General features: G+C 44.3%; 1 protein-coding gene across 1 annotated transcript in view; it reads right to left on the bottom strand.

Moving 5' to 3' along the window:
• Window positions 1-4,845: 4,845 nt before the first annotated feature.
• Flacc1 (flagellum associated containing coiled-coil domains 1) overlaps window positions 4,846-13,249 on the bottom strand; it is a 30,761-nt gene continuing 22,357 nt past the window's right edge. Inside the window, exons 12-15 of the mRNA XM_028885689.2 lie at window positions 10,275-10,337; window positions 7,439-7,528; window positions 7,208-7,317; window positions 4,846-6,409 (exon numbers count right to left, since the gene is read on the bottom strand). Of these exons, the coding sequence (XP_028741522.1) occupies window positions 6,337-6,409; window positions 7,208-7,317; window positions 7,439-7,528; window positions 10,275-10,337 (336 nt within the window). The 3' untranslated portion in view covers window positions 4,846-6,336. The remainder of the gene's footprint in view (window positions 6,410-7,207; window positions 7,318-7,438; window positions 7,529-10,274; window positions 10,338-13,249) is intronic.

The raw sequence follows: 13,249 nt of genomic DNA, 5'->3' as shown, positions 1-13,249 counted from the left end.
CACACACACACACACACACACACACACACACACACACATTTCTTTTTCAAAAGTATAACCTCAGTCTGTATGCTGTTACTTGTATGTGTGTTTTCAAGGATGGCCGTCCGGTGCTGGACAGCAAATAGGCAAACTCTTCCCTGGGGGAGACAATTCCTCCCACTCAGCATTCCTTAGTTACCTGTGGTTCTTTGTGTATGCTTTTAATTTCTTTTCAATTCCCTTTTAATTCCAAGCAAATCTCTGTTTTTGGATGTGAGTTCTACAAAGACCATGAAGACCGTACAAATCCCTGCGTATCACTGCATCATTGCAAGTCTATTTATTAAAGGTTGGAATTTTTTCCCCCTCCCGAGACAGGGTTTCTCTGTGTAACAGCTCTGGCTATCCAGGAACTCACTTTGTAGACCAGGCTGACCTAGAACTCACACAGCTCTGTTTGCATCTGCCTCCAGAGTGCTGGGATTAAAGGCATGTGCCACCAACACCTGGCTCAAAAGTTGAAAAAAAATTTTTTTTTTTTTTTTCCGAGACAGGGTTTCTCTGTGTAGTTTTGGAGCCTGTCCTGGAACTCACTCTGTAGCCCAGGCTGGCCTTGAACTCACAGAGATCCGCCTGGCTCTGCCTCCCGGGTGCTGGGATTGAAGGCGTGCGCCACCACCGCCACATAGCAAAAGTTGAAAATTTTAAGTCCAAAGCAGAAGCTTGATAAATTGAACATCAGTTCTAAGTAAGGTGGGTCCTCTGGATGGTTGTACCCCAATGGTGCTGGCTTCTACTCACCAAGTCCATGTCTTTTTGACAGAACATTTAATTATTTATTTATTTATATTTTTTTTATAGTTTATTTTTATTTTATGTGCATTGGTGTTTTGCCTGCATGTATGTCTGTGTGAGAGTGTCAGATCTTAGAGTTACAGCCAGTTGTAAGCTGCCACGTGGGTGCTGGGAATCGAACCTGGGTCCTCTGGAAGAGCAGTCAGTGCTCTTTACCGCTGAGCCATCTCTTCAGCCCCGAACATTTAATTTATGTAAACGTTAGGCTTCACATCTTTAAAGTGGGAGCAGTAAAATCCCTTGGTCGACAAAGTCCTCGGCACAGGGATGGTGTGTGTTAAATGCTCAGACAGGGACGCCAGCCATTTTACCGCGTCTTCCTAGCTGAATTCGGATACCTTGACAATAGGGATTGTATTCGATACTTTTGTGGTTGCTGCTGTTACTGGTGGATATCGAAGCTGGGAGAATGTTGGTTGTGATGTGTAGGTTCGTGTGCCCTGGAACAAATCGTGAACAGAGACAAGGGCAGTTTGCAAGCTAGGATATACTTCCAGGACAGCCGGTGGGTCATCTGGGAAGGGGGTTCTCATGTTCATGCGCGCAGTGTCAAGAATAGCTTAGGGAGAGGGATGACTTTCAGGTTGGATTTTTTCATATTCTAACAAAAGCACAACCAGAAACTATACAACCCCTTCCTGGACAAAACAGGGCAGTTGCATATACGGACTCACAACTCCTGTGACAGCATGCATACACAAGCGCTTGCTCGCTCAAGCCAGACAAAATCCCAGCATGGAGGTGGGGAGGAGGGCATGAAGACCTGGTAACATCACAGCTGCTGGGAAAGGGGAGAGTCGGTTGTTTGTGTGTTTGTTTGTAAATGGTATGACCCCTGTGTGTTTTAAAATCACACTCCAAGGCAGGTCCCACTCCCAAGAATAGTTGGGCCAAACAAATTGGATTCCGTGGGTTTACAAAAAGAAAACCGGAAGCTGGGTGGGTAGGAAAGTGAGGTAGGAGAGAGTGGATCTGGGGCAAGTTGGGGAGGTGGGTGAAGATCAGATGCACTAGGACATTCCCAGTTAATTAAAATGGTTTTTTTCCCCCTGTGCAATATGTGATTCTTCCAGGTTAGTCTTCACTTGCGGACACTAGTTCTGAAAGTATCTTGCTCCAGGGTAATTTCCTGATCCAGTGAAAGCCCTTCAGATAGAGAGCTGTTGGGGAAACGTGTGTGGTGATCGAAAAAGCTCCCTCGGTTTTTGGAGGGAGAAACTTTAAAAACAGTTACGTAGCTGGGTTTACTTGGTGCAGTTAGGAATTAAACTTGACTAGGATGAGGAGGTGGCTCCGCGGTTAAAGTTTTGCCAAACAAGTCTGAGGACCTGAGTTCAGCTCCCTAGGGCCCGTGTAAATGCCGACGGGCACGTCGACCCTCCTGTAATTCCAGCGCTTGGAGACGAGGTCCCTGGAGCAAGCTGTGTAGCCAGACTAGCGGTTATCTGTAGGCTCTGGGGTCACCTCAGAGACTCTGCCTCAACGATGAAGATGGAGCGTGCCTGGGGAGTAGCACACATGTGCATGCAAAGCATGTGCACCCTCACACATGGTTTTTTTTTTTTTTTTGTTTTGTTTTGTTTTGTTTTTCGAGACAGGGTTTCTCTGTATAGCTTTGCGCCTTTCCTGGAACTCACTTGGTAGCCCAGGCTGGCCTCGAACTCAGAGATCCGCCTGGCTCTGCCTCCCGAGTGCTGGGATTAAAGGCGCGCGCCACCACTGCTCGGCGGCCTCACACATGCTTTATGCACATGAACATGCATGCAAGCACCTCCTATATGCATACACATGAGAAAAAGCCAAACTTGCCAATTTTAATATTGCTGTTATATCTTCAATAAGTATATGTAATGCTCATGAAAATGTGGAAATGAGGGCTGGTGAGATGGCTCGTTGGGCAAAGGGACGAGTCTGGTGACAGGGTTTGACCCGTGAGACCAACAGGTAGAAGGAGAGAACTGACTCCCCCAGGTTACCTTCTGAGCTCATAGCACGCTCTCTCTCTCACACACACAACACATGAACGGATGAATAGATGTAAACACATTTTAAGTGAAAATGAGGCCCCTTGTGGTGGACCACAACCAAACACTTAAGAAGTAGAGGCAGGAGGATCAGGAATTTAGTGTCGTCCTCAGCTACAAAATGAGTTTGAGGCCAGCCTGGTCTACATGAGACCCTATTTCAAAAATAAAAAAGAAAGAAGAGTAAATGATTTTTATTTTTTTTTTTAGGTAACTTACAGGTTTTAAATTAATGTTGGTCCATCAGAAAATTCTATTTTTCTTTCTGGAAGTCTTTTTGGTTTTTTGAGACAAGATTTTACTGTGTAACAGCCCTGGCCATCCTGGAACTCACTCTGTAGACCAGGGTGGCCTTGAACTCAAGAGATCCACCTGCTTCTGCCTCCTAAGTGCTGGGATTAAAGGCGTGCGCCACCACTGCCTGACTTCTGGAAGTCTTTATAAAATAAGATTTTTAAATGTTTTACAGATAATATTAAAACAAAACTCCAAAAAAAAGGATGATGGGCATCAGAGAAACTCCATATGGGGTTTGCTTTCTTTGTGGCAAAAGCTAGCCATTTGGGCAAGAAAATGCCCTTGCCTTGACTGCTGACAGTAAATACGCTGTCCAATCTGGACACGCAGGACACAAAGGGAGGTGACTGCTGAACTTTGCCAAGACAGGGTAGGACAGTCCTTCAAAATTTCTCCCTTTACAGAAAAGTCTGTCAGATATCCTAGGCCTGTAGGCCAAAGATGGATGCAGCAATGTTGCAGAAGAACCTTGGGTGACTGTCTAGGCAGCCAGCTGTCTCTGTCATTTCTCATAATTTTGCAAGTGGCTTGCTATGCACATCCTGCTTACTCAGGTAATGTTATTTCCTTCTCAGGTCTCTGATGGGGTTGAAGACTAGATAGTTATAGTTACAGTACTCCTGAATCATGGCACAAGGTCTGTTAGGTACAAAAGTTTGGACTCTTCAGGAGAGGATAGCTAATGGAGTAATCTCTCTTAAATTTGCCAATTACCAGCCACTAGAGTAGACATAGAGGTCAGGCAGTGGTGGCACACACCCTTAATCCTATCACTCAGGAGGCAGAGATCTGTCTGGATCTTTGTGAGTTCAAGGCCACACTGGAAACAGAGCCAGGTGGTGGTGGCACACGCCTTTAATCCCAGTACTGGGAAGCACACATGCCTTTTATCCCAGTACTGGGAAGCACACATGCCTTTAATCCCAGTACTGGGAAGCACACACGCCTTTAATCCCAGGAAGTGATGTCTGGGCAGAGAAAGGTATATAAGGCATGAGGAAACAGGAACTCACTCTTGAGACTGAGGATTTTGTAGAGGTAAGAACTAGTGGCTGGCTGTTCTGCTTCTCTGATCTTTCAGCTTCCTCTCTGATATCTGGCTCTGTGTTTTTTATTAAAACACCATCTAAGATTTGAACAACAGACTGGACATTGAAAGTGTATTTCTTGCTCGATAATTGTTCTCATTGTATGTAGTTTCATTTTTGTTAAGATATTACCTTTCCTTTGTATCTGGACAATACTTGATAATCCTTATTGTATATCATTCTACTATATTAGAGTTAGAACCTTCCCTTTTTGTTTAGACAAAAAAGGGGAAATGTTATAGGAATTCTGTTCATGTCACTCAGTCCATTATCCAATTGAAAAGGGCGTTTAGTCTGAGGGGCGGGGCTTACACGAGGCAGGGCCACGAGGCACATGCTTTTCAAGCCTGGTCGAGAGTGGTAGCAGGTGTTTTCGCAGTTGCTTTGATTCACCTCAGGTTTTTATCTTTAACATTTGTCCACACGTTTTTGGGTTTTTTTTTTTTTTTTGGTTTTTCGAGACAGGGTTTCTCTATGTAGCTTTGCGCCGTTCCTGGAACTCACTTGGTAGCCCAGGCTGGCCTCGAACTCACAGAGATCCGCCTGGCTCTGCCTCCCGAGTGCTGGGATTAAAGGCGTGCGCCACCACTGCCCGGCTGTTTTTTTTTTTTAAGAAAAAAAAAGTAAAAGAAATCTTAACATGAAATTCTCACAAATTTACAAAAAGTAAGAAAGCAGTAGCAGGACAAAGCCATGTCCCCCCACCCCACTTCAGTAGCTGTCCGTGACCTGTCCTCATCAACTGTTTCCCTGCCTGCCTACCTCAGGTGGGTTGGCTGGAGTCCTAGTAGAGTGGAATATCTTTACATCTGGATATTTTAGAGACAGACCCAAGTGTCTCTAAAGACGAGGCACTTTTTAGATAGCTAAAGCCTTTATAGACATCAAATAACAGTATTCAAGATCTCCCAATCTTCTTGCACTTTGGCAGTTTGTTTGATCTGTATCTTGAAGTTCGTTTGTATTTCAAATTCCATACTAATGTATAAATTTTTCTGTATTTTTCACATCCCTTTTAAAAAGAAACTGAGTTGTTTGTCCTACGATTTGTTCTTTACTACATATTTTATTGAATTTGTGCTGATAGAATTATGTATTTTTCTGTTCCCTCCTAAATAAAGTCTGAGAAAGAAAAGCTGCTTTTAAATGGTAGAACAAACTGTAAATTGACCTTACTGTTTCTAGAGGAGGCTTCTGTGTGCCTGTGCTTTGTTTCTGTCTTTTGTTTGCTTGACAAATGGCATGTTCGAAAGGGGGGAGCATTCGGCTCCTAGGATTGGCTTCAACCACTGTTTAACATTCATTGTCGGTAATTAAAAGGAGCACCTCCACATAAAAGCCAGGGTTTGTGTTTTAGATCATGGCGACCCTGTGCACCCAAACGGCAGGCGATCCAATAAGTCTAAGAAGTGCCATGATCAGATATGGATGGTGTGGCTCACCTCGGTTTGCTCCAGTCTCCACCGAGGCTTCCGCATGCTACCTGTGTGATGGGCTCCCTTGTGTCCACCCCACGTCCATGTACATGTTGCCTGCCCTGCGGACGTTTGGATTCTTGTGATGGTCAGAGACAGGGTAAATCATCACTTACTCTTCCCAAGTCACTGGCCTAAGGAATGTGATATCTCAGAGAAGAAATTTTTTTGGAGTGAAAGCAACGAATTGTCTTGCTTGCTATTTTCCCTCGGGGGACAAGAGTCACACCTCAAAAATGCATCATTTAATAAGAAGTCTCTTCAAACCAGTCTCCAAAATACATAAAAAGCAGAAAAGAAAATAGTGTACAACCCATAGAAGGTCCAAATCCAGGACAGAGGACATCCGTTTTCATAGAAGAGTCACGATATAATTGAGATAAGAATTCAAACATTTCTAATCATTCTGAAGAATGCAAATTGTAAAAACAAAAACAAACAAACAAAAAGACAAAAAAATAAAGCCATAACAACCCATCTGCATCTCTCCAGAAAACCTTGCTGGAGTCCACAGCTCCACAGGGTGGGCGGCAAGGCGGCTGCTCCAGCTGAGGAGCACAGTTCCTCATCTACGACGCTCACTTCCTGTTGGTGCTGGGTTCAGGGAAGTCAGACTCATACACTAGGAGTAGCAGAGACTGACTTCTCAGATATTTCTTCAGAAATGTCCTCGTTCTTGATCTTCTGCCTGTAAAAAGGACGGTGCATCACTGTAGCCTCAAAGGGCAGAGGGGATGTAGGATCTTTGCGGAGAAATGTGGCTTTCTTCCCGCCCGAGGAAGCAGCCTCTCATCACACTGTTGCTTTAAATGTGGTGAAATGTGGTGTTTGGGTGATCATATTCCCAATAGAAACTGATGGGTTCCTTATCTTCTATCTTGGTGCTTTAAGAGGGGCTGGTGAGATGGCTCAGTGGTTGCACTGAATGTTCTTTCAGAGGACCTGGGTTCAATTCCCAGCACCCACACGGCAGCTTACAGTTGTCTGTAACTCCAGTTCCAGGGGATCTGACACCCTCACATCAATGCATTTAAATATATACCTCCAGAGACACAACACACTCTAGATAAAATAGATAATTTTAAAAAAGAAGCCCCTTCAGGGAATAGTGGTTCTGATGGGCAGCTGGTCTCAACAGGAACCGGAAATGCCAAATCTGAGAGTTAAAACCCACTGAACTCTGAAAAATAACCCTTAGTCACAGGACAGAGCAGCTCAAAAATCCACAGGCAAATTTCCTGTGTTTTACACAAAAACAGACCCAGGGGAGCGAAGTCTAGATACATCACAGACAAACTGCCCACCTCAGATGAACAATCTACCTCCATGGCATGTGTGCAGGTCCAGCCCCACACCTCCTTCCAAACGATCAGGACTGTGACATCCTCCAGGAGTCCCTGGTTTGTCTTGACCGAGTCCTCACCTGGACACCCTCCCCCTCTCAGAGGTAACTCAGCCAAGTCCCCCTGAGCAGCAGCACCCCTACCTGAGGATGGTGTTTTCTTCGGTCAGGAGCTGTATGGTGTACTTATACTTTTCTTCAGCTTCAACCAGCTTTGTCTGCAGCAGCTTCTCCATATTTCCCACCATAGCTTTCTAAAAGATAAATTTGAATGGTTGTCTTCCCCCAGAGCCCGTGGGGCAAGGCTCTTGGGCAGAACAGCACTGTGCTCTGGCTTCCTCTCCGGCCCGGGGCCTCTCTCTAGCCAGGACTCACCTCTCTCTGGAGGTCCAGCTGGCAGTGGTAAAGGTTCGTGTTAAGTGTCTCCAGGACGATAGTTTGCGCCCGCAACTCAGCCTCCAGGATCTGCATAAGAGAAGCTGCCTCAGGACACCGTGCTGGTGCAGTGTCCCCGAGATGGGACGCTCGGGATGGAAGGTGGTGTGCCAGCGTCCGCTGCTTTCTCTTGTACCACTTCCAGCCTGGCAGTCACCGTGCCGAGAGTCCACACTTCTCTTTCTCTCCCACCTGTACCCTGCTCTTGAGTCTCACTGTCACTGCTGCCAAACAGCCCTCATCAGAGTCCCAGTGGGTAGTCACGGCCGTCACCAGCCAGTCACTACATAGTCCGTTTATTTTTGTCTGTCTATCTATCCTATCTATCTGTCTGTCTATCTATCTATCTATCTATCTATCTATCTATCTATCTATCTACCTACCTACCTACCTATGTATCCATTCTCTATCTATCTATCTATCTATCTATCTATCTGTCTGTCTGTCTGTCTGTCTGTCCGTCCGTCCGTCCGTCCATCCATCCATCCATCCATCCATCCATCCATCCATCCATCTATCTATTTATCTATCTATCTATCTATCTATCTATCATCTATCTATATAGGTTTTTCGAGACAAAGTTTCTCTGTGTAGCCCTGGCTGTTATGGAACTGTAGACCAGGCTGGCCTCCAACTCACAGAGATCTGCTGGCCTTTGCCTCCCGAGTGCTGGGATGAAAGGCGTGCACCACTACAACCTGGCTAAAGGTTTCTTCTTTAAATATAATAGTTTTATTAATTGTTGAGAATTTCATACATTGTATACAATGCATTTGATCATATTAACTTCCCACTTTTCCCCTAACTAGATCTACCTCTTTCCAAACTTTGTGTCTTCTTTTAAAAATTTAATATTTGATTTTTATTGTTGTTGTTGTTGCATGTGTGCACACACACATGCACAGAAGACCAAGTTCCTGACGTTGTCCTCAGGGCTCTCTGCCTGTCTTTCTGCTCTCTACACACACCAGCTTCTTTCATTATGTCAGGAACTCCATTTGTCCTTGCCCATGTTCTACAATTCAGAGATACCCATCTGTATCCAAATACCAAATACCAAACCATAACCTTGGCTGGTCTGTCACCAGAGTGCACCCACCCCCAATGGGGCTAATGAATGGTTCTTTCCTCCAAAGGAATAATATCATGCTTATATTTTATCATAAATATATCTTCTTCCGCCTGGCATGGTGGCACACAGCTTTAGTCCCAGCACTAGGGAGGCAGAGCCAGGCAGATCTCTGTGAGTTTGAGGCCAGCCTGGTCTACAGAGCGAGATCCAAGACAGGTACCAAAACTACACAGAGAAACTCTGTCTTGAAAAACCAAACCAAAACAAAACCAAAAAAAAAAAAGAAAGGAAGGAAGGAAGGAAGGAAGGAAGGAAGGAAGGAAAACATACCGAAAGGCTTTCTTTCACTGAATTTATCTGCTTAGATGATTATAAATTTATGTAAAAAACAAAACAGAGAAAAAGAAGTATTGGGGCAGAGAGCTGAGCCTTTAAATTAAATAGTGACTCCCAAGAGGCTGCCATTTGAGTAAAGACCAGAAGAGGGGAAAAAAGCTTGCGATGGAAATCTCTGGGAAAGGGATGTTTGGGAAGACACACTATCAAAGGCAAAGACCCCTCAAGGTAGGAGCGTTCTATCCCTTTAAAGAACCAAGAAGAAGTCCGGGGACTTTGGAGTGGAGTGATGGAAGACAGACGTAAAGGAGATGAATTGAGGGGGAGAAGGGAGCGGGTGGAACAAGCCCTGGACGACACAGACTGAGAGTAATCATAGTCCCACCAGCCAGGCTGGGGCACAGCTGAAGCGCAGAGGCCTTTCAGAAGGGGTTACTCTACACCAAGCTTTAACTCCCACTAGCGAGACTCCAAAGGATCAGACTGTTTCCAAACCACGTGAGTGCATCCCAGAACACGGTTTGTGAGCGTTGGAAGTTTAAATTTTAACAAAATATAAACATATTCAGTGCCCAACAAGGTAAGCTACACAATGACCAGCACCGACTAAAAACTCAGCCGTCTTGCAGAGAAATAAATCAGGATGGAAACGGACTCAGAAATGATACCTAGTAGAGAAGCTCACAGTAGCTGTTCGGAGGCTGCATTAGGACTCCCTGGTCTGGGGCCATCCCCTTACTTGTAGGATGCTGTAGTTTGTTTGACCCTTACATTGCTGGCCCTGCCGGGGCTTGAAGATAAGATTTCTGCATGATGCCTATGCGGTGGCTAATCTATCTCAGGCATGTCTATTCTAGATACAAATTAAATTTTCAGGGAAAGGGGAAACACAAATTACTGTTATTTAATAGATTCCGGGCCCCCCCCCCCTGCCTCATCAGCCTTCCCAAATGGCCTTGTGTGTCCCAGCAGGAGGGAGCCCTGTAGACACCACCGTGTGTAAGGTACACCCAGAGGAGGGGCTTAGGGACAAACTTCTGCAGAAGGCATTTGGAAGATTCAGGGCTCAGAGGGAAGAACGTGGTGTCTGTAATCCAAAGTCCTGTGTTTTAAGCTTTGCTAGACACGGAAGTTATTCAACATTGACCCTGCAGTGTATTGCTGATGTATTTGTTCACGGCCGGCTGGGGGAGGGGGGGGGCGGGGGGGCTACATTTGTTTTACATACAGTTCAAGATTTCTTTTGACTTACTGGGTCCAACACTTAGATTTAGGTGCTCCATTAATTTTACTGGTTGGGGTAAAATTGCATTTCATTTTCCTGAGAGCGTATCATTTGCAAGACACTAGTTTCGTGGAAATGCTTACCTCCTTGGATTTTCTCAACTCCTGTATTTGCAAGTTAGCGTCATCGAGTTGTTTCATGAGATCCTGAAAAAAAATTTTATTTGGAAAAGTCAGCACTGTGGTTCTGGATATTCTTTTAGAGAACTAAGAAGCCACCAGAGGATTCAGGAATATAACACTCCTGAACTTAGGCGTTAGCAATGGAGATGTGGCATTTTGAAGTATCTTATTTAACTTTATCATATATATATATAAATAGATAGATACATGAGATCACACACACACACAAATGTGGTGTTATTGTGTCCCCCAAAATATTGTGCACCCTAGTAAACTTATCTGGGGTCAGAGAACAGGACAGCCACTAGATACAGAGGCTAGACAATGGTGGCACTCACACCTTTAATCCTAGCATTCCAGAGACAGAAATCCCTCTGGATCTCTGTGAGTTCAAGGTCACATTGGAAAGAAGCAGCCAGGCATGGTGACTCATGCCTTTAATCCCAGGGAGTGATGGCAGAAAGCAGAAAGATATACAAGGTATGAAGACCAGAAACTAGAAGCATTTGGCTGGTTAAGCTTTTAGGCCTTTGAGCAGCAGTTCAGCTGAGATTCATCTGGATAAGGACTCAGAGCCATCCAGTCTGAGGAAACAGGATCAGCTGAGGAACCAGCGAGGTGAGGTAGCTGTGGCTTGTTCTGCTTCTCTGATCTTCCAGCATTCACCCCAATACCCGGCTCCAGGTTTGATTTTATTAATAAAAACTTTTAAGATTCATCACACACACACACACACACACACACACACACACACACACACACACACAAGCTCTAAAATTTACACAGAAATGCAAAATGATAAAGGAAGTAAAAGTCACCTTGGAAAACAATACCAAAGCTAATAAATAAAATAACAGGAGAGAAAAGAAAACAAACAAACAAAAAAGCAATAGCAAAGTCGAACTACCTGTACTACCTGGTTCTAAATGAAACCAAGACAACGAGTTGTTGGCTTGAGTGTAGATAAAAGGTTAAGCAGAATGGGAAACAGAATCTTGTCCTCTACTCCAAGGACATCAAGACAACTCAATGAGGAAAGAAAATTTCTTTTTTTCAGAAATGATGCTGGAATAATTGTATATGCATATAGAAAAATGACCTATGACCTCTGCATCATTCTACACACACACACACACACACACACACACACACACACACACACACACACAAATTATCCAACATGGATCATAGACTCAGAAATGTTAAAATTATAATGCTTCTAAAAAGAGAATATATTCATGGCCTGATGATAGGCAACAGTGTTACAGGACATACAGAAAAGGCTTTTAATTATAAAAAGAAAAGGTTGACAATTTGTCTTTCATCAAAATTAGAAATTTCTGCACATTGAAAGATAACATTTGCAAAATGAAAAAGCAAACCCTTAGGCTGAAAGTTATTATTTGCAACTTATATACATAATATTTGCATCCATATCTTTTAAATGATGAAGAGTTGAACAGACACATCAAAGAAGGTAGTAATATATCAATGCTACCCTCCCCTGAATCTGAAAAACTGGCCAATGTGTTCAGGCATCAGAGAAACTGAAAAAATAGTGCAATGCACTTCACAACCACTAGAATGGCCGTGATTAAAGACCGAGTGAACTAATCGTGGAGGATTTGGTACAGTCAGATTCACTTATTTAAGATCCAAGAGTGAAGCAACACTCTACTGTGGAAACCACAAATTTCCTATATGTTCCCTGGAGGTCTAATTACTTCAAGATAAGTAAGAGCGTTTATCTATGAAACACATATCTATGTTCATAGACACTTTGTTTAAAAGCCAATAAATGGAGATAATCCCAGTATTCCAAACCAGGAAAACAATAAACACACTGCATGACGTTTCTACAAAGGGACAGCTGCATATGGTCTCATGCTTGTAATCCTAGTGTAGGAAGGCCAAGGCAGGAAGAGCAGGAACTCAGGGTCATCCTGGGTTACACATCAGTTGGAGTTGAGCTAAGAGGGAGATGTGTCTTAAAACACCTTTACAAACGGAATTTATGAATATGAAAACCAAAGGAGTCAATTTCATCGCTGTTATTTTGAGGGAAAAGCTATCCACGAAGGAGCATAGCCACACAGTTTTGTCTACAGTAAGTTTTAAAACCTGAAAATCTACCAGCGCTGCTTCTTGGCTAGTTTGAGCTTGCGGGCCAGAGGTGCAGAGGGATGTGTTTCCGGTCTCTCCTCCCCTCAACTAGTTCCTGAGCAGATGTGGGCCCAGTGCTGTTCTGGTCTTCCTGGGTCTTTCACTGCTCTCATGATGCCCCCCTCTGAGGGTGGGCCTGAGGCTGGAGGTGGGGATGAGATCTGAGCACTCACTAGTCCACCTCTCAGGGGCCAGCAGTCCTTCCATGCTGCTGTGAAGGATGGGAAGGCTGGGGGCAGAGAAGAGGCTGATTCAGCGATGGAGATGGGAGTCTGCAGAGGATGCAGCTGACGGGCTCCAGGGAATGCACCCAGACAGAGGATGATCAGGACAGAAGCAGGGACTTTCCACAAAACACCCTGACCCCACAGGAAGTGAGGTCTGTTGAGAAGAAGGAACAGGGCTGTCCTAAGAGAAAACTTGGGGCAGAATTTCATCAACTATGAAAGGGAAGGAAGGCGAGAGACATGAAAAAAAGGTAATTACTAAAGAGAAGCATAGGAATGGGCACAGGAGAAACGATGACCAGATAGGACAGAAAGAAAATAACTGTGACTAGATGTAAATGTTTATTTGGTTTCATGGAGACAAGGTCTCTCTCTATAGTCCTGCCTGTCCTGGAACTCATTATGTAGTCCAGACTGGCTTCGAACTCAGAGAGATCCTCCTGCCTCTGCCTCCCAAGTGCTGGGATTAAAGGTATGCACTATATGCCTGGCTTGATAGTAATAAATATTAAAAATAAATTCCATTAATAGAGAGAAAAAATCAGT

This window comes from Peromyscus leucopus, chromosome 13, assembly GCF_004664715.2.
Source record: "Peromyscus leucopus breed LL Stock chromosome 13, UCI_PerLeu_2.1, whole genome shotgun sequence".
Lineage (NCBI taxonomy): Eukaryota > Metazoa > Chordata > Mammalia > Rodentia > Cricetidae > Peromyscus > Peromyscus leucopus.
The sequence above is the reverse complement of the archived record's forward strand: the minus strand, read 5'-3'. Positions and strand labels throughout refer to the sequence as shown.